We start from the raw sequence: 20,107 nt of genomic DNA on the forward strand, positions 1-20,107 counted from the left end.
TTATACAGTATGTTCCCACTATCTAATGCTGGACCTATGGTACAGTAGTATCTGCAGTCTTGTGGCAAAAATGAAACAATGTGGTTACCCCATATAAGGTTAAAGCAAAGTAGGTTCTAGATCACTCAATGTGTACAATGCTTTAAAGCAGTATTGACAAATCAAAGGGCACTCTGACTGTCCTGATACTGGGGGAACTTGTTATAGGGTCCCTAGAGCTAGTGACATCTTATTGGTTGTTAAATTAAGTATTGCAACATGCATAAATAATAATACACACTGTATTCTTTTAAAACTATAGTTACTCAGCATATTTGCATTTGTTTATTTTATTTTAAATATAGATGTTTTTCTAGATAGATATTAAGAAACACTACTTTAAACTAATGGAAAGATCTGTTTTTCTACCAATCCAACCAAAGTTTTGGGTCCATAGTTTCAGTCCAGTTCTATTCTCAGTCACATAAACAAGGCTTTCAGCAAACATTGTCTCAGGATGGTAATACACCACTAAGGGTACTAATATAAGGAGAATGTTTGGTAGATTTACTAATGTCTATGATGTTCTAATTCTTCAGGTGCATTCACACCCCCCTTATATCTACCATATATCTTGACTGGGAAGTGGATACTTGGCAGATTTCTTTGCTAGCTGTCCTGTATACTGTTAGCACCGCGTCAATCATTTAATGTTGTTCTCATCAGCTACGACAGATTTCTTCTGTGACCAAAGTTGTAAGTAAACCCTCTGTTTGTGAATATTTTACTGCTTAGTTTGAGAGATGAAATAATCATCTTTTGAAATATTTTTTTTGTAAAAATACACTTTAATTATTTTTCTTTACTCTACAGTACATTGGGAATTTAATTGTAAAGTAGAGCAGTGGAACTGACCTCTTGCATATTCAAAAAGTAATACATTTTCTGCTTTATGAGGTGGAAATGTAGCTGTCATCTATCTATCTATCTATCTATAATCTATCTATAAATATATCTATCTATCCATCTATCTTTCTATCTATCTATCATCTATCTATCTATCCATCTATCTTTCTATCTATCATCTATCTATCATCTATCTACTGTATCTATCATCTATCTATCTATCTATCAATCTATCTATCTATCTATCTATCTATCATCTATCTATCTATCTATCCATCTATCTTTCTATCTATCATCTATCTCTACGCAATCTACATTCATCCTACACTCTCAACTGAGAGCAACGCCGACTAAACTCAGTTTATTACTGCCCTATTCCACAGCCAAATATGAAGTATGAGAAGACATAATGAGGCCTTGTGACAAGAAAGAGGGTGGTAACCAGTGTGAAAAAATGGGCTGGGATGGGGAAGAAGGTAGATTACAGGGTACAAGGTTCTAAGCTATGATGACACCTCAAGTTGAATATCATGTGTCGATTTTGCTCTGCCCCTGATTAGCATTTCATTCTTTAATTTGAGCATTTACTGCAGGATAAGGAAACAAGACAAAAAGAAAAGGCAAAAATCAATTTTAGAAAACTCCAAAGCAAAGGAAAATTATGGAAATCTAAACATCATTGCAACAAATAGTGTTATAGTTTCTGCACAACTACATGTAATGGAGAACCTTGGAACAGAGAAAAGACTTGCAGTGTCTCTCGGGCATTGCTTTCCCTATAGGAAGCCGTCCTCCTTTACCCACAATGAGGCTACACTGCAGCACAGAAACATCTCCCAGGTTAAACTTTCCCGGGGAATTTTTATTACCCAGATATTAACAGGAGCAATAGTACTGTCAGGACAGTAAATGGGAACAAATTTAAAAACTTGTTGCATGACAACTTTGTCACAGGTTGTTGAGCCAACCAGAAACCATCATTTAAGGGATTTAGTGTTCTCTAACAACCCAGAAGGAATAGCAAAAGTGCAAGTGGTTGAACCTCTGGATAATAGCGACCATAATGTTATTTTATTTAATGTTTGGTGCAAAAAACAAATATACACAGGGGGCATTAGGTTTTCTGCTAAAAACACAGAACAGAAATGGTTGTCATATAAAATGATATTAAATCATTACTGTTCTCAATTTAGGCAAAGATGGGGAGCTCGTTGAGGAAGAGTGTAAGACTAACCCTAAAATGTTTTTTCAGTATATTAATAGTAAAAAGATGTTGGTTGAGAGTGTGGCTCCTTTGAATTATGGTAACAATATGGTTATTACTGATACAGAAAAGACAAATGTGCTAAATCAATATACAACAGAGCATCTAGAGTTCCAAGACCCGCCCAATAGCTGCACTGTTGGCTCAGCTCATTTTAGTCAGTGGCTAATGCAGGATACTTAAAGGGTTACTCAATATTAATGTGGACAAGGCACCAGGGCCAGATGGAATACACATGGGGTACTGAGAGAGCTTAGTTCAATGCTATGCTTGCCAGACCTCTATTTCTGATATTCTCAGACTTGCTTTCATCTGGTATGAACCAGGAGGAAAGCTGATGTAATTCCTATATTTACAATCTTAGCCTGGCAATTATAGGCCAGTAAGTTTGACATCCGTGGTGGGCAAGTTATTTGAAGGCTTGTTAAGAGATTACATTCAAAATTATGTTCTGGAGAAAGGCATTATGAGCAGTAATCAGCATGGTTTTATGAAGGACAGGTCGTGTCAGACATAAATGGCTGCTTTGTAAACTAAGGTCTGTTGGTTGTGAAGTTTGCACATGAATAGGAAACTCGTTACTGGATCGGGTACAGACTGTGGTTGTTAATGGTACATGCTCTGCTTAGAAAGTTCTTAGTGGGGTCCCTCAGGGTTCTGTACTGGGTCCATTTTTATTTAACTTGCTCATTAATGACTTAGGGGAAGGTATTATGAGTAATGTATCAGTGTTTGCAGATGACACAAAACTCTGCAGCCCAATTAATTCCATCCAGGATGTGACATCTTTGCAGCAGGATCTTGACAAGCTGGCAATCTGGGCAGCTAAGTGGCAGATGAGATTTAATGTAGATAAATGTAGATAATATGCAGCCACTTATACCCTTAATGGGACTGCACTAGGCAAATCCATAATGGAGAAGGACCTTGGAGTCCTTGTAGATAATAAACTTGGCTGTAGCAAGCAATGCCAGGCAGCATCTGCAAGGGCAAACAAGGTTTGGAGCTGTATTAAAAGGGGTATAGATTCACGGGAGGAGGGTGTTATTCTTCCCCTTTACAGAGCGCTGGTAAGGCCCCATCTAGAATATGCTGTTCAGTTTTGGTCTCCAGTGCTCAAACGAGACATTATTGAATTAGAGAGGGTCCAGAGAAGGGCAACTAAGCTGGTAAAGGGTATGGAAAGTCTCAAAGTCTGGCCAAGTTGGGATTGTTTACGCTGGAGCGCTTAAGGGGTGATATGCTAACTATGTATAAATATATAAGGGGATCATATAACAATCTCTCTAATGTTTATTTACCAGTAGGTCCTTCCAACGGACACAAGGGCACCCACTGCGATTAGAAGGAGGTTCCTTCTGAATATTTGGAAAGGGTTTTTTACAGTGAGAGCTGGTGGAATTCTATCCCTGAATCAGTTGTACTGGCTGATACATTATATAGCTTTAAGAAGGAGTTGGATGGCTTTTTAGCAAGTGAGGGAATACAGGGTTATGGGAGATAGCTCTTAGTACAAGTGAGGGAATACAGGGGTATGGGAGATAGCTATTAGTACAAGTTGATCCAGGGACTGGTCCGATTGCCATCTTGGAGTCAGGAAGGACATTTTTCCCCCTCTGTGACAAATTAGAGAGGATTCAGAAGTTTTTTGCCTTCATATGGATCAACTAACAGTTAGTCAGGTTATATATAGGCATAAAAGGTTAAACTTGATGGACAGGTGTGTTTTTTCAAGGCAACTTACTATATTATAATTTATGTTACTATGTAAATCATTTATATTTATATGCATACTTCAAGAATAAGAACAGCAGTCTGTCTTAAAGGATATGAATTGTATATAGGCTTTCTTGCTCAGTACAGAAAAATACTCCAATGTTACAACTAACTATTGTGATTACTTTGTAAGACTTAGCATGGATTTTATGATTGTCATAATGCTTAAATAATGCATTAGCACTTGAAATATTTGCTGATAAAAACCTTCTATTTTTCTAAATGAATTGGTTAATATTTTGGCAATTTTATGAAAAATGTAATTGCACAACTAATATGAGATTATATTGACCTTGTGCTCTGCTAAATATTTATTGAAAAGGAAAATGAACACTATAAATATTGTATTTTTGTTTACAGTAGAGTTATGGTGGAATTAAATTCATTGATAGGGGTGCAGGGTTAGCTCATGGAGCTGAAACTATTACAGGTATGGTGAAGCATGTAAATAAATTAAAGAAATTAAAGAAACAACGTGGCTCATTTTTTTTGTACAATTGTCCTGGTAACTTTTATTGATTTCACTTTTTGAAATAATAGAAATGCCTGTGTTCCAAAAAATTCTGTGTTAATATTTTTCATATAATGGGGGATGTACATTTGGAGGAACCAAAACATTAAGATTCTAAGAAGAAGGGAGTAACCAGAATCAGAAAATAAAACAATGTAGGGTTTTTAGTGAGGTGCCACAAGGTTTTATAGGGAGTGCAATGGAAGCAATGCATCTGTGTTAACCAATGCCACAAAACTATGCAGACCACTTCAATCCATCCAGTATATGTCATCCTTGAATGGAGAGCAAGACAAACTGCCAATCTGCCAGATAAAACTCAATGGTTATGCATTTGGGGTTTAAAAATATGCAAGCCATTTAAATGCTTAATAGGATTAAAGCAATTCCTTTACAGAGAATGACCTAGGGGCCTTGGGAATAATAAACTTAGTTGCAGTAAGAAAGTCAGAAGCAGGAAAGCCAGCAAGGTATTGCCATGTATTAAAAGGGTGAAGATTAATGGGAGTAGAGGGTAATTCTTCTCATTTACAAGTCACTGGTCTGGCTCCATGGACTGGTCTGGACTATGCAGTACATTTTTGGTCTTGTCAGGTCGAGTCATTTACACTAGCAAAGAGGTGCTAAAGTGGCAATATATATACTGTATATAACTTTGTATAAGTATGTAAGGGAAACAAAATAAACTCTCTGATGCTTATTCACCACAAGACACAAGGCCATCCATAGGGATTTGGAGAAATTAGGTTTCATCATCATCATCATCATCATCATCATCATCATCATCATCATCATCAGATGAGAAAAAGGTTCTTCAGAGGAAGAAATGCAAAGGTGTGGAATTCTCTCACCAAAGAGATTAAACTGGCAGATTGGAGATAGCTTCAGATGTGTTCAGATCAGATTGCTTGATATCTTTCTTAAACAAGGTAATTTAAAAATATATTAAATTAAATTATATTAAATTCTTACAATCTTTTGCAACATCTTGTGATCTACAGCACAACAATTTTCACACCAAACAATAATAGAATTTGTCAGTGCACTCTCTACAATGTAGCAAGTATAGAGGGGGGAAGGCTTGCTTTTCTCAGCCTTCGCAGAAAGTAGAGCCTTTGCTGTGCTTTGCTAACAAGAGATGAGGAATGCAGGCTCCAGGCACCGGATTTTCGCAAAAGCTGTGCAAAACAATTCGCTAATGGTGACATGCGGAAATTTTCTGCAAATCCATGCCTGCCAAAAAAACTCGCTCATCACTATTCACCAGTTAACCACGGCTTCTGATTTGCTGTTATAGTCACAAGCTTAGAAACAGTAACATCATCTATACATTTAGTGATGTAACCCATTAAAGACACTGCATATTCCTCTAGATTTATTATACCATTCTAGTAGCAGCTTCCTTAATCATATTCCAGTCTGTACACTCAAAACAGTCCAATGTAGACGCCTCTGGCCACACTTTAATTTCATAATTTTTTATTTGATTAAACGAGATCGAGAGCATTTTAGTCTCACATTGCAAATTACATACCGTTAAAATCTTCGGAATATCAACTTTAAATTTACATGATTAAACTCATCGGCAACAATGAGAACTCCTTCACGATATACAGTTTGAATATTGTTTATAGCCTCATATAGTTCAGCTAGTGTTTGGGCAGCAATTGCACTGGGGGGCACATACACAGCAGTAAAATCAATACTGAGATTTCCCTTGGCAAATAAAAAAGTCTACATTTTACTGATAAGACTTCCACCATCTCTGAGCAATGACTGCAAACGGCAGCATTTGTGCACCAGCGCTGATTAATAAAGACACACAGACCTGCTCCACGACTTTTGCCACATAACTCAGTCTGTCTGCAAAAAGTAGACAACACATTTATCTGAATAGCAGAATCTGGAATAGTTTTTTGTAGCCATGTTTCAACAAACTCAAAAACACAACAATCTCTCATCTCAGATTGTGTGTTCCTACGCATTTTGATACAATCTAGTTATTTCACCATCTTAATGCACATAATACATACATGTCATTTTTTGATTTGGCTGAATATAAAATCATCCACATCTGCCAAAGTTTTACACTATTTTCATATTTGGGTTATTCAAGTTCAAGAGTGGAACAAATGATAGTTCCTTCAGCTGTAATATCTGAAAAACATCTTATAATTTGTTTTTGTCAGGAATAACACCCATGAGATGCACTATTGCCTTTATTTATAAAATTAAATATTAACTATGCCTTGGGAATATTTAGTGTATACAGTAGATCATGCTAGTGCCACACTCAGTTATAATTAGGGGCAGGGCTACCACCATAAATAATAGCTGATCTGTATAAAAGGGCATGTGCTGATTATTTACTGCATGTAACCTCCTTGTTTAGGGAGGAACTGTTCATTTGAACTATATTTGGCAAAATATATTATTTCTTTGGATACTTCCAATTCAGCTGATCATACCAAGGATATCAGTTGAGAAGCCCACTGAAGTAAATATTCTGCATTTGGAAGATTTATTTGTGCCTAAGGCTTTATCACAATATACAAGAAACAATGAACTCTAATAACACAACAGCTGAGGATTTTTCTCTTATTGGGCAACACACAAGTTTGGAAATGCAGTTTTCCGAGGGTATTGTTATCTTAATTACTGCAGTGGCATCTTGTCTCATTTCACTCACAGTTCTAGGCAACACTTTTGTCATATTAGCTTTTATAGTAGACAAGCGACTCAGAAATCAGACTGACTTTGTGCTTCTTAATTTGGCCATTTGTGATTTTGTAATAGGTAAGTGTTTTATATGATTCCTTTGTCTGTGAAAGAGAGGATTGGGAGCTGATTATGTGCTGGGAATGTTGGGAATTAACTTTTTTGTCTGTGACAGATTCCATGCCAGCTGTGTCTCTTTTATATTTTAGTTTCTCAATTTAAATTTTTCATTTAAATTTTAAGCTTGCCTAATTGTAAAGATGCTAGAAGATAATGTACTGTATTTCGGATCTCCATACCTTAAACCAGATATGATTGTTTTGCCACCAATAAGGATTAATTACAGTTTATCTTAGTTGGCAGTACGAGGTACTGTTTAATTATTATAGAGAAAAGAGAAATCATTTTTAAAAATTTGAATTATATGATTAAAATGGAGTCTACAGAGACGGCCTTCCTGCAATTTGAATCGTTCCAGATAATGGGTTTCAGGATAATGGGTCCCATACCTGTACCGTTGTTTTATTCCAGTTCTTAAAGAAGAACTAAAGTCTAAAAATTAATATGGCTAGACATGCCATATCTTATATAATTAACTTATTGAACAAGCGTAAAAATTCAATCTCTATTGTAGTAATAATCCAGTCCTTTAAAGTTGTCACAGGGGTGACCATACTGGATATACTGGACACTTCTGTTAGAAGTGTCTGTGACACTCACATGCTCAGTGCGCTCTGAGCAGCTGTTGAGAAGCTAAGCTTAGGCGTCGTCGGAAATTATCTAGCAAAGAAAATGATGTTTGTCTGTCATATAAGCTGATCCTAACGGGCTGATGATTAAAATCTGATGCTAATAGCACTGGTTTCAGAGCTGCCATGCAGTAATCATCTATGTTAATATATATATTATATATCATATATTATGACATTTATATTCTATATATACAGTATATTGTGCATCGGTCCCTAAACTCAGTAAGTGACAGCAGCACAGAGCATGTGCAGGGAATCAGCAGAAAAGAAGATGGGGAGCTACTGGGGCATCTTTGGAGGCACAGATCTTTCCTGATAAAGGGCTGTGGTTGCCTTGGGCTGGTACAGAAGGAGAAAACATAATTTACAACATTTCTAGCCTATGTCTTTAGTTAAGCTTTAGTTTTTCTTTAATTACAAACTAAACTCCCAGTCATGGAAACAAAGCTTTCAGGAGTATAATTCATCACTATAGGCACTTTACAAATGTAAATGGCTTGTTTAGTAGATCTGCTAATATCTGTGATTTTCTAATTCTTTAGGCGCATTGACATACCCCATGTATGTACAATATTACTTGACAGGGAAGTGGATGTTTGGGCGATTTCTATGTAGACTGTGGCTAACTGTTGATTATACTGTTTGCACGGCATCAGCCTTTAACGTTGTTCTTATCAGCTATGACAGATTTCTCGCTGTTACCAAAGCTGTAAGTAAACTGTCTATTTTGGGTATATTTGATTTCACTAGGTTGGTTATATTTTCCTTAAAGGAGAAGGAAAGGTAAAAACTAAGTAAGCTTTATCAGAAAGGTCTATGTAAATACAGCCAAAAGCGTCACAGAAATTCTGCAGTCCTTCTGAGTCCTCTATTAAAAGAAACACATGATTTCTTGTCTCCTTTTTTGTAAACATGTTCTTAGGGTATCTGACTTCCTCTCTCAATAAAATCCTTAATTCCTGGTGCCAGAGTCTGTGCAAAGATTCTAGGGCTCTTTACTCAGGTATAGTAAAGCTTTCTGCAGAATAAATATAGCATTCTAGGTGGCACTTATGTGGCAAATCTGTTGGCAGTAAAATGCCAAAATGACTTTCCTTCTCCTTTAATGTAATTAAAAAAGAAATATGGGCTGCATATATTTAAGATACAACTTATTTTGTATTTAGTTTATTTTCATGTTTGTTTTGCTTCCTTGTAGATGGAACTAGCACGAGGTTTATGCTCATCTAATGAGATGTTCTCAGTTTAAATGACCCCTAAATACTGTGCTGTGTCTGAAGTTCATTTGTGATGGAAATATAGGTCCATAAAACATAATCTAGGAACTTCATTTTCTTTGTTTTTTAAGCCCTTCTGTTGTGTTAGACACTGGAATCAAGCTATATTGGACACAGCAGAATCCAATGTTTATATTTACAGACCATCGAAGCAGTAATCATTTTATATTTTTATTTAGTAAAATAACAGGAAAGGGAATAGTCACCCTGTAACAGAATTTCCTATACAGTGTTAGTAAACATACTTTTGAATATCTGCTAAATGCTTTTTACTGCATTGAGATTTAATTGCAAAATAATACATGTGACTGATTTCTTGCATAGTTGAAATGTAATAATTCTTCTATTGTTTCTATCATCTATCTAACTATCATCTATCTATCTATCTATCTATCTATCATTATCTATACACTCATTGACTCTGATGTTGTTATGAGTAAGTGAGCCATGGCCAAATTGGCCAAAAAAGTGGAAATTTGAATCCAAAAAGGCTACTGAACACCACTGCATTAGTGTATTGGACTGTTTAACTCTCACACTAGACTCAAAGCTGTTAAAGCCTTTGAGAGGTTAGTGTAAACAGTTTCTTTAGCCTATTCAACCTCTCACCAAACTATTGGAGACCGACCCCACAGCCGAATATGAAGTATAGAATGCAGCCTTGAGACAGGAAAGAGGGCAGTAGGCTAGAAAACACAGTAGATACATGGGCTGGAGGAGGGAAAGAAAGCAGAATTTTTAAAAAGCATGGGGGTTCTAAACTATGCTGACACATTAAATTCTACCCTGTATTAAAGGTACAAGCTGATTGTTTTAAAATATATCCTTGGCAGGTTTTGTATCGGTCGCTGCAAAACAAACGCATCAATATTGTTGTGAGCATTGCATCTGTGTGGATTTTCCCATTCCTTCTATATGGCCCTGCCATTCTTTCCTGGAAAAATGATGTTATTGACAGCAGTGATGCTGAGAGCACATGTGTTCCTGGATTTATTGGAATTTGGTATTTTAATTTTGGAACATCATGCGTTGATTTTGCTCTCCCCCTGATTAGTATTTCATTCTTTAATTTGAGCATTTACTGCAGTATAAAGAAACGAGGCAGAAAGAAAAGGCAGAAATCAGTGTTACAGAATTCCAAAGAAAAGGAAAATGATGGAAATCTACACATCATTGCAACGAATAGTGTTCTAGTTTCTGCACAACTACATGTAATGGAGAACCTTGGAACAGAGAAAAGACTTGCAGTGTCTCTCATGCATTGCTTTCCCTATAGGAAGCCGTCCTCCTTTACCCACAATGAGGCTACACTGCAGCACAGAAACATTTCCCAGGTTAAACTCTCCCGGGATGAAAAGATTGCCAGATCTCTTTCAATCTTAGTTGGTGCCTTTGTTATTTGCTGGGCTCCCTACACATTTCTTGCCAGTATCCGTGCTGCTTGCAGTGGTTATTGTTTTGATTCTTACTGGTATGACATAACTACATGGATGCTTTATATGAATTCAGCAATTAATCCTATTCTTTATCCTTTGTGCCATAGAAGCTTTAGAAAAGCTTTTATTCTGATTGTAAAAAAAATCAAGAAGTTCTTCAATATATAAATGTCAGATTAAATCTCTACATATTTCATATTTCTTCAACATCAAGAATAAGAATAACATTCTGTTTTAAATGAAGTACTCACTTATGGATTTTGAAAGCAATTCCAATTTTATATAGGCTTTCTTGCTTTTTTACAGAAAAATACAGGTATGGGACTTGTTATCCAGAATGCTCAGGACCTGGGGTTTTCCGGATAAGGGATCTTTCCGTAATTTGGATCTCCATAACTTAAGTCTGCTAAAAATCATTAAAATATTGAATAAACCCAATAGGCTTGTTTTGCTTCCAATAAGGATTAATTATATTTTAGTTGGGATCAAGTACAAGGTACAGTTTTATTATTACAGAGAAAAAGTAAATCATTTTTAAAAACTAGAATTATTTGCTTATAATGGAGTCTATGGGAGATGAGCTTTCCGTAATATGGAACTTTCTGGATAACGGGTTTCCGGATAAGAGATCCCATACCTGTACTATGTATGAGTACAACTAATAGTAATTACTTTGTAAGACTTTTTTTTAATAACTTCATAAGGCTTAAATTGTGTGTTATTAGCACTGTAAATATTGGCCAATAAAAATTAAAATAAAGAAAAAGTTATGAGTTTATGTTGACTTGGACCAATATGCTTGAATGAATATTTATGGAAAAGAAAAATTTATCTAAAACCTAGAAGTATTGTATATTTGTTAACATTAGTGTTATAGTTGATTCAATCCATTCATATGAGTGTGGGGTAGCTGCATAGCAGATGCAGCCAAGTTCCTTTACCTTGTTGTTACATTATGTCTCTTCAGTAAACAAAGGGAAAATAAAAAATACCAAATTTCGCCAACAGGTGGTGCATCGTCTATGGCATTTTCTATTGTGTTTTGCACTTTAGCACCATCTAGAGGCAGGATTTAACACTTAAAAATGGTGTCTGGACATAGTGAGACAAAATGTAAAAACTTGCTGGCTGCATCTATATGGAGAAGCTCTTTGTCAACAAGTATAACATCAATATTTGGGAATGTAAGATCATGGCAGACCAGGCTATTTGACAGCTGTGGCAATTTTCCATCTCAGTAGAATGGGAAACATGCTGCCTATGACAGAAGCTGGCAGTGTTATGCAGGGGTCTACAATATGTCATATGACAACTTCAGGTGCTGATCTATATATTGCCTTTATTGCCTTACCCAGTGGAAAATTATCCAATGCAATTCTTGCTCTTTTAATTGTCTTCTTTTCTCCTTGCATCTCAAAATAAAAATGTAGACAATAAGGGCCCAATTTATTACTACTTAAGCCCACAACTATATAGTAAACCCCCTTCGTTATGTTTCATAGCAAATATTTTGCCCTACACCTTTTTGATTGTATAATATAATACAGCACCTTTATTTGGTAGTTCAAACTCCCAAAATATAACACACATAGCACAAAAATAGTTATTATTTTTAAAAATTTCCTCAAAGCTCAAACATCCTAACTATGAGTATATGGAATTTAAAGACTATAAATGAAATTCATGCTCATCAATAGTCATGGCTGTCATTTTCATTTACTGCGAATCAACCCATACCCAACCCGTATTTTATGTGCAGTAACAGCAGCCAAAGTAACATTCACCACAAACCACATATTACACATTTAGACATATACAAATTGGGGACACTTTTCTTTCTACTCTAAACCACCAAACTGTAAAGCTTTGCTAAAATTAGCAAAGTAGTATATAAGTATTGTTTTACAGCATGTTATTTTGCAGATATCTGTATGTACAAAGATGTCTAAATGTACAAAGATCCTAAATATGACTGCCACAGGACTTCTGAACAGTTACATAACAAAAATATGTAGACTTACGCAAGTATGTGGTATTAGAAAATGATACATGCAGAGTTTTATGGATGACATTTTGGCTCCTGCACCCTATATGCATTTTAGGTGTCATAAACATAAGAGTCCCCATAAGCTAACCCCAGAAAACATATCTACATCTGAATGCATTTTGTGTTCTGTAAGAGTTTGAGAGTATGCCAACAGCAGAAAAAAATATATTTTTGGAATTTTTGAAAAATTAAAAAAAAAAACCAAAACCTCCTTAAAATGAACGCCAGGGGTCTTTCTACAAAACTATGTATCCTGCAAATATTGCCCATCAATGCAGAATGTAATAACATTACTAAAAAACAATCCCTATGTGTAATAAAAGGCACTAAGTTTGCCCAGGAACAGTAACCGATAGCAACCAATAAGATGTTTGCTTTTAAACAGGTGGGCAGTAAATTCAGGTTGCTATAGGTTACTGCTGCTGGGCAAATTTAGTGCCTTATATTACATAATCCCAATTTTGACTAATCAGTAGCAATGTGCAAACAGGAATGCAATAACACTACAAAGGTTATTGGATATTACAAAGGATGATATGATTGCTAAAAATGCAACATGTGTGTTCTATGAGTGTGCAATATTCCCTGCCCAGCAAAACCAGTGTGTCTTAAGAAAAAGTGAGATTTATATGAGAAAAACTTGAAAACTTGTGTAGGGAACTGGTAAATTGTACTTTTTCTAACTCTGTGGTCCCCTAGTATTTGGACAGCTATGAAGGGTCCTTAATGTAATGGGAAATAAGTTCCTTGTTCCTGGGTCATAGCATGACCCCTTGTGCAGTTCCACAGTTTGGCCATAAGGTGGCACTGTGGTATAAAAGGCTGAGCAGCCATGAGGCTGGAGGCCATTTTGTGAAGTCTCTGCCTGAGCCAGCAGGCAGAGAATCTAAATCTGGTAATAGGTAGGTCCAGAAAGAAAAGGCAGCTCTTGTTGTAGGGTTGTAGGGCGTTTTGGCTCCGACCAGGAATTGTAGTGAGATTATAATCCTAGGTATAATACTGCCCAGAGTAGGGTTAACAGTGTACAGACCTAGGGTTAGATAGTGATCACCCAGGTTCCACTGGAAGCATATACCGGAAAGCTGGGAGTTAACCCATTGTGCCCTGCAGCTAAAGAGTTATTGTGACTATTCCTTGTAAGTACTGCCTATTCTGTGAGATGCTACTACCTACCTATTCTATGCTGTAATTACTCCTAAGTGGCTGTGTAAATAAACAGTTCATGGTTTCAAGGTTAACAACCACTGGCACCCATTTATTGAGAAATACAACACACATTTACCTGGCCTCCATATCAAGCGGGGGCTCACCCCTGAAGGATACAGTCTCATCTGGGATAAAATACGGTGTAGCTTGTGGTAATTAAAGGGCTAATTTACTATAAGCTTACACTTGCATTAAAAATGTGTCATCTAAAAGCTGCTGAGTTTATGAAGAAGTCAATGGGAATTGTATTTTCATTTTTTTTTTTTCAATTTTCGTGACTAATTCAAAATTTGGCAGGCTCTTTGAAAATAAAAGGCAGAATGTGATTTCACTGCATACAAGTTGTTCTTTCCCATTTTTAAGTGATCAAGTTCTTTCTTGAATAAGCACACTTGAGATTTTACTTATCTTTTTATTTCTTTTTAATTTGACAAATGCAAAAATTTTGAAAACCTTAAATTTAATAACTCTGCCTCGAAGCGTTTTTAGTAACAGACATGTCTTCATGGACACTGGACAAGAACTGGAGCAGAAGATGCAGCTGGAGTTTCCTTCTGGGTCCATTTATGGCACAGTTGGGTACATGTGACCAAGTGCATCATGGTGTTTAGAAATATTTATTGAATATAATGTACATGTGCTGGCTATAAAACCTTCAATCTGCATATGCAAATAAACCGAAGCCCAAGTATTATCAGCATAGAGAGAGAGAGGAAGTGACGTTATTATTTAGTTTAATAAATCATGAGTAACCGCTGCAGGCACAGAACAGAAGAATGAGTGCCCAAACGTATAGGTATTTATACCATTGCAAAGCTCAAAGTCACACTAAATTTTCACATGCCTTGCCAGAGAGGAACAAACTCTTTTCCCATCAGTTTTAATTTCCAAAAAACATGTTGTAACTTGTGTTCAACAGGGACGACACCCATGAGATGCATTTCTGCCTTGGTATATCAAATTAAAGCTTAACCGTGCCTTGGGATTATTTTGTGTATACAATGTATCATGCAAGTGCTGTGATATGTGAGCCAAATAAGAACAATTCCTTTTAATTATAATTAAGTGCTGGGCTACCTCTATAATTAGCCACTGATCTTTATAAAAGCAGATATATCGATTATTTACTGCCTGTAAACTCCTAACCTAGAGAGGAACTCTTCATTTTTATTTTATATTGTACATTGATACACTGCATGTCAACACAAGATATATTTTTTGGGGGGGATATTACCATTTTAATTAAAGAGGCTAAAGACTTTAATATTTTGACCAATCTGAATGTTTGATTCATGTGAGAGATAACAATTGAGCAGCCCACTGATGTTACTATTCTGCATTTGGGAACGATGAACTCTAATAACTGCTGGGAATTTTTCTCTTATTGCAGAGAACGCAGGTTTGGAAATGCAGCTTTCCAAGGGTATTGCTATCTTAATAATTGTACTGATATTTTGTCTCATTTCGCTCACAGTTGTAGGCAACACTTTTGTCATTGTGGCTTTTATAGTAGACAAGCGACTCAGAAATCAGAGTGACTTTGTGCTTCTGAATTTGGCCATTTGTGATTTTCTAATTGGTAAGTGCTTTAAAGGATGCCTTTGTCTGATTTTATGTCACCTGCTTTCTGGAATTTTATTCACCCCATAGGCCATTTATAAACTTATATGGCATGTTTACTATATCTACTAATATATGTGATTCACTAATTCTTTAGGCACATTTACATCCCCCATGTATGTACCATATTTCTTGACTGGGAAGTGGATGTTTGGGCGATTTCTATGCAAACTGTGGCTAACTGTAGATTATACTGTTTGCACGGCATCAGTATTTAATATTGTTCTTATCAGCTACGACAGATATCTTTCTGTGACCAAAGCTGTAAGTATACACCTATTTTTGGTATATTTGATTTCCATAGGTAGGTTTCATTTATATATATATATATATATATATCTTTTTGGCACTAGAGGAGTCCCATGTCTCTGCTATATGGGAATGCAGGTACGCTAAAATTTGGCTGCCTCCACCCAGGGTCAGGACAGACTGGGCTGTAAAATTCCATGTTGGGAACTTCTCTGTTTCACAATCACACACAGAGTAAAGATTGAAATGTTTATTTGCAGGACACTGTGCCTTTAAATAAGTTTAAATAAGCATACATACAGCCTGTCAGCCAGGAGCAACTTTACAATGTCACAAAATAACAGATTGATTGATCGCTGCTGCGGATCCCCACTTAGATGGCTATTTCTGAGGAGGACTCCCTTTGGCTTTCCGTGCCCTGAAAAGAACACGCTTTGTCCTTCAGAGCCCTGACAAGGACTCCCTTTCCTTCCGCACCCTATACAGTGTACACTTTTCTGCCAATGTGGTTCCCCACTGACTTTTCACACACAGTAATATCTGAGATCTTACAGACACCTTTCCCTCTGATGCTGCTCTCCCAGCACTTCCTGTGCAGGCCTTACTTTCTGTCAGCTCACAGGGGTGGGGTGTTCTTTAAGTCCCTTAATTGCTAATGAGGGATCTTGAGTAAAGGTAGCCATACACTTGAGCGAACCGCTCAAATTAAAATGGTGGGCGAAGGCACTGTCGGACTGAGGACCACATCAATGAGCTGATGCGGTCCCTGATCTGATGGTGAATCTGGTCAATTGTAGGCCAGATGTTGGTCGGATAGGCCTTACGGGGGTGCCCATACATGGGCAGATAAGCCGTCGAATTGGTCTGAAGGACCGGACTCGGCAGCTGAAATCTGCCCCTGTATGTCCACCTTTAGCAACGCTAGGCAAATTTGCACCTGGGCAGTAACCTATGGCAACCAATCTGATTTTGACTTTTATTGTTCTATCTGCAGTTGCCTAAAAATATGAATCACTGGTTGTTATTAGTTACTGCCCAGGTGTTAATTTGCCCAGGGTTGGTAAATTAGCCTTACATGTTAACAAATAAATGTAAATATGGTATTTCTGCTGTGTTAGAAACTGGAATCCAGCTACATCAGACATAGTAGAAGTTATAGCTGCTATAACAAACTTACAATACATTGTCTATATTTAGAGACTAGTGAAACAGCAATCAATTGTCATTTTTATTTAGTAAAATAACAAGAAGGGGAAGCAGCAGACATTTCTGTCCAGTGTTTGCAAACATACTTTATGAATATCTGCCAAAATCTGTCCCTGCATTGATTATTTAATTAGACAATACGACTGATCTTTTGCATAGTTTTAATAGTTCAAACGGCATAACTCTTCTAATGTATAAAGTGGAAAATCTATCATTCTATCTATCTATTTATTTATTCAATGAGTATTTCATGACTTTGTCATGAGCTCTGTGGGCCATAGTAAAATTGACCGAAAAGGTAGAAATTTTAAGTCCAAAAAGAAACTTACATACTTATTGTATCAGAGTTGGATTTCTGCCTGTCCCATGTCAATGCTCCCACTGGACTCAAAGTAATGCAAGTCTTTGTTAGGTTGTTAACAGTTAATAGTCTATTGGACCTCTCACCAGCCAGCCAGTGTCCCCATCCCACAGTCATATATGGAGCATGGATGGACACAGTACAGCCTTGTGATAGGAATGAGGGTGGCAGTCTGGAAACCTCAGTAGAAACGCCCGATAAAGGAGGAGAAGAAGGCAGAATTTTTGAAAAGCATGGAGCTCAGGGTTCTAAATTATGCTGTTCTACCCTGTGATCAATGAAAAAGCTGATCTTTTTAAAATAAATCATTGGCAGGTTTTGTATCGGTCGCTGCAAAACAAACGCATCCATACTTTTGTGAGCATTGCATCTGTGTGGATTTTCTCATTCCTTCTATATGGCCCTGTCATTCTTTCCTGGAAAAATAATGGTATTGACAGCAGTGATGCTCCAACATGTGTTGTTGGATTTAATGACGTTTGGTACATTAATTTTGGAACATCATGTGTAGATTTCGCTCTCCCCCTGATTAGCATTTCCTTTTTTAATTTGAGCATTTACTGCAGTATAAAGAAACGAGGCAGAAAGAAAAGGCAGAAATCAATGTTACAGAATTCCACAGGAAAGGAAAATGATGGAAATTTAAACATCATTTCAACTAATAGTGTTGTGTTTTCTGCACAACTTCATGTAACGGAGAACCTTGGAACACAGAAAAGACTCGCAGTGTCTCTCAGGCATTGTTTTCCCTATAAGAAGCCGTCCTCCTTTACCCACAATGAGGCTACACTGCAGCACAGAAACATTTCCCAGGTTAATCTTTCCCGGGATAAAAAAATCGCCAGATCTCTTTCAATCTTGGTTTGTATCTTTGTCATTTGCTGGGCTCCCTACACATTTCTTGCCAGTATCCGTGCTGCTTGCAGTGGTTATTGTGTTGATTCTTACTGGTATGAAATAACAATGTGGATGCTATATATGAATTCAGCAATTAATCCTATCCTTTATCCTTTGTGCCACAAACATTATAGAAAAGCTTTCATTCTGATTGTAAAAAAAAGCAAGAATTTCTTTAAAATATAAATGTCAGGTTCAGTATCAAAAAAGAAAAATAGGAATGGAGTTATCAAAGGAAAAAATCAGTAATGGATTAAAAAAAACAGCTTTATGTTATATCAATCGTCTATCAGTATGGTCAGTATGGGTCTATGTATGTGCGCTTGGAATCGCTTGGAAGAGTTTAAACTTAATGTACTTTTTTCAACCCAGCTTGACTATGTAACTATGTTTTGTTTGGGGCAGAATAGTCATTTGGGACTCAAATGTATGAGTGCAGCTAACCAGGCCCCGGAGAAGATGTTGTGACTTGGTGGGATAAAAATTGTTGCATGTGTTTACTTGAGGCTCTTTGAATTTAGAAACATATTAGACAGCGAATAAGCATTCACCCCCAAATGTGACCCTAAATGACCTTAAGGGTAACAAACTAGCCACTGCTTTGGGAATTTCCGCGCTGAAAAGAATACGATCGCATGATTCACTTTCACTTAGGCGCGCTAAATATCGCATTCGGCTATGCGAAAATTAACACCTACTACAGGCAGGCGAAAAATTATAGAAAAGTACAGTAAATGAGTTTTTGGCAATAAAATATGGACTTACAGTGTTATTTATTCAAGTATGTGTCTTTTTACTCAATTTCACTAAAGTCTTGGCATGTATGGAATTTCGCTACTAATATGCAGTACTATAGCGGTGAATATTTTGTCGCGATATTATACAGTACTATAGTGGTGAATATGTTGTCGACGAAATATACAGTACTATAGCGGTGAATATGTTGTCGCCAAAATATACAGTACTATAGCGGTGAATATTTTGTCGCGATATTATACAGTACTATAGTGGTGAATATGTTGTCGACAAAATATACAGTACTATAGCGGTGAATATTTTGTTGCGATATTATACAGTACTATAGCGGTGAATATTTTGTTGCCAAAATATACAGTACTATAGAGGTAAATCTTTAGTCGCACAAAATACATTACTAGGTATAATAATTATAGAAAAGTACAGTAAATGAGCTTTTGCCAATAAAATATGGACTTTGCAGTGTTATTTATTCAAGTATGTGTTTCCCCTAGAGTGACGCAGCCGCCAGTTTGCAGGGAAATGGTCATTTTTAATACAGTCATTTTACGAAAGTATTGGCGTGTATGCCTAACATGGTGTGCGTTCATTTGCGTGACTATTTATATGCGGCTACAAGTGATGAAATGTTTTGCCAGACATGGATTCGCAGCGAATTTTTGGACGTGCGGCGAAATTTTCCACTGCAAATTTTTTCATGCGTTTCACAAAACAATCCGCCAATGGCAAAACGCATAAAAAAATTCACCACGCGAAAATTCCACGCACGTCCAAAAATTGACACAGGCTTCAAAAAACAATTTTTTTGCCCACGCAACATTTTTGCCGTTTCGGGGATATTTCCAAAGATTTGCTAAAATCTTGCTAAATTTGCTAAATATTTAGTCGCACAAAATACATTACTAGGTATATTTTGGCGATTTCTTTGTCGCGACTTTGTAATCTTGCGACTTTTTGAAGCCTGTGTCAATTTTTGGACGTGCGTGGAATTTTCGCGTGGCAAATTTTTTTATGCGTTTTGCCATTGGTGGATTGTTTTGCGAAACGCATGAAAAAATTTGCCGCAGAAAAATTCGTCGCACGTCCAAAAATTTGCTGCGAATCCATGCCTGGCGAAACATTTCATCACTTGTAGCCGCATATAAA

The 20,107-nt window shown here is 36.7% G+C and overlaps 1 protein-coding gene across 1 annotated transcript; it reads left to right on the plus strand.

The window, feature by feature from the left end:
- Nucleotides 1–1,294: 1,294 nt before the first annotated feature.
- On the plus strand, nucleotides 1,295–18,391 carry LOC116411746 (histamine H3 receptor-like). The gene is made up of 5 exons (XM_031904588.1): nucleotides 1,295–1,361; nucleotides 2,079–2,108; nucleotides 15,347–15,451; nucleotides 15,590–15,756; nucleotides 17,624–18,391. Exons 1-5 carry the CDS (start codon nucleotides 1,295–1,297, stop codon nucleotides 18,389–18,391), a joined length of 1,137 nt encoding a protein of 378 aa, XP_031760448.1.
- Nucleotides 18,392–20,107: the final 1,716 nt, after the last annotated feature.

The sequence above is a fragment of the Xenopus tropicalis genome, chromosome 6 (genome assembly GCF_000004195.4).
Source record: "Xenopus tropicalis strain Nigerian chromosome 6, UCB_Xtro_10.0, whole genome shotgun sequence".
Taxonomy (NCBI): Eukaryota; Metazoa; Chordata; class Amphibia; order Anura; family Pipidae; genus Xenopus; species Xenopus tropicalis.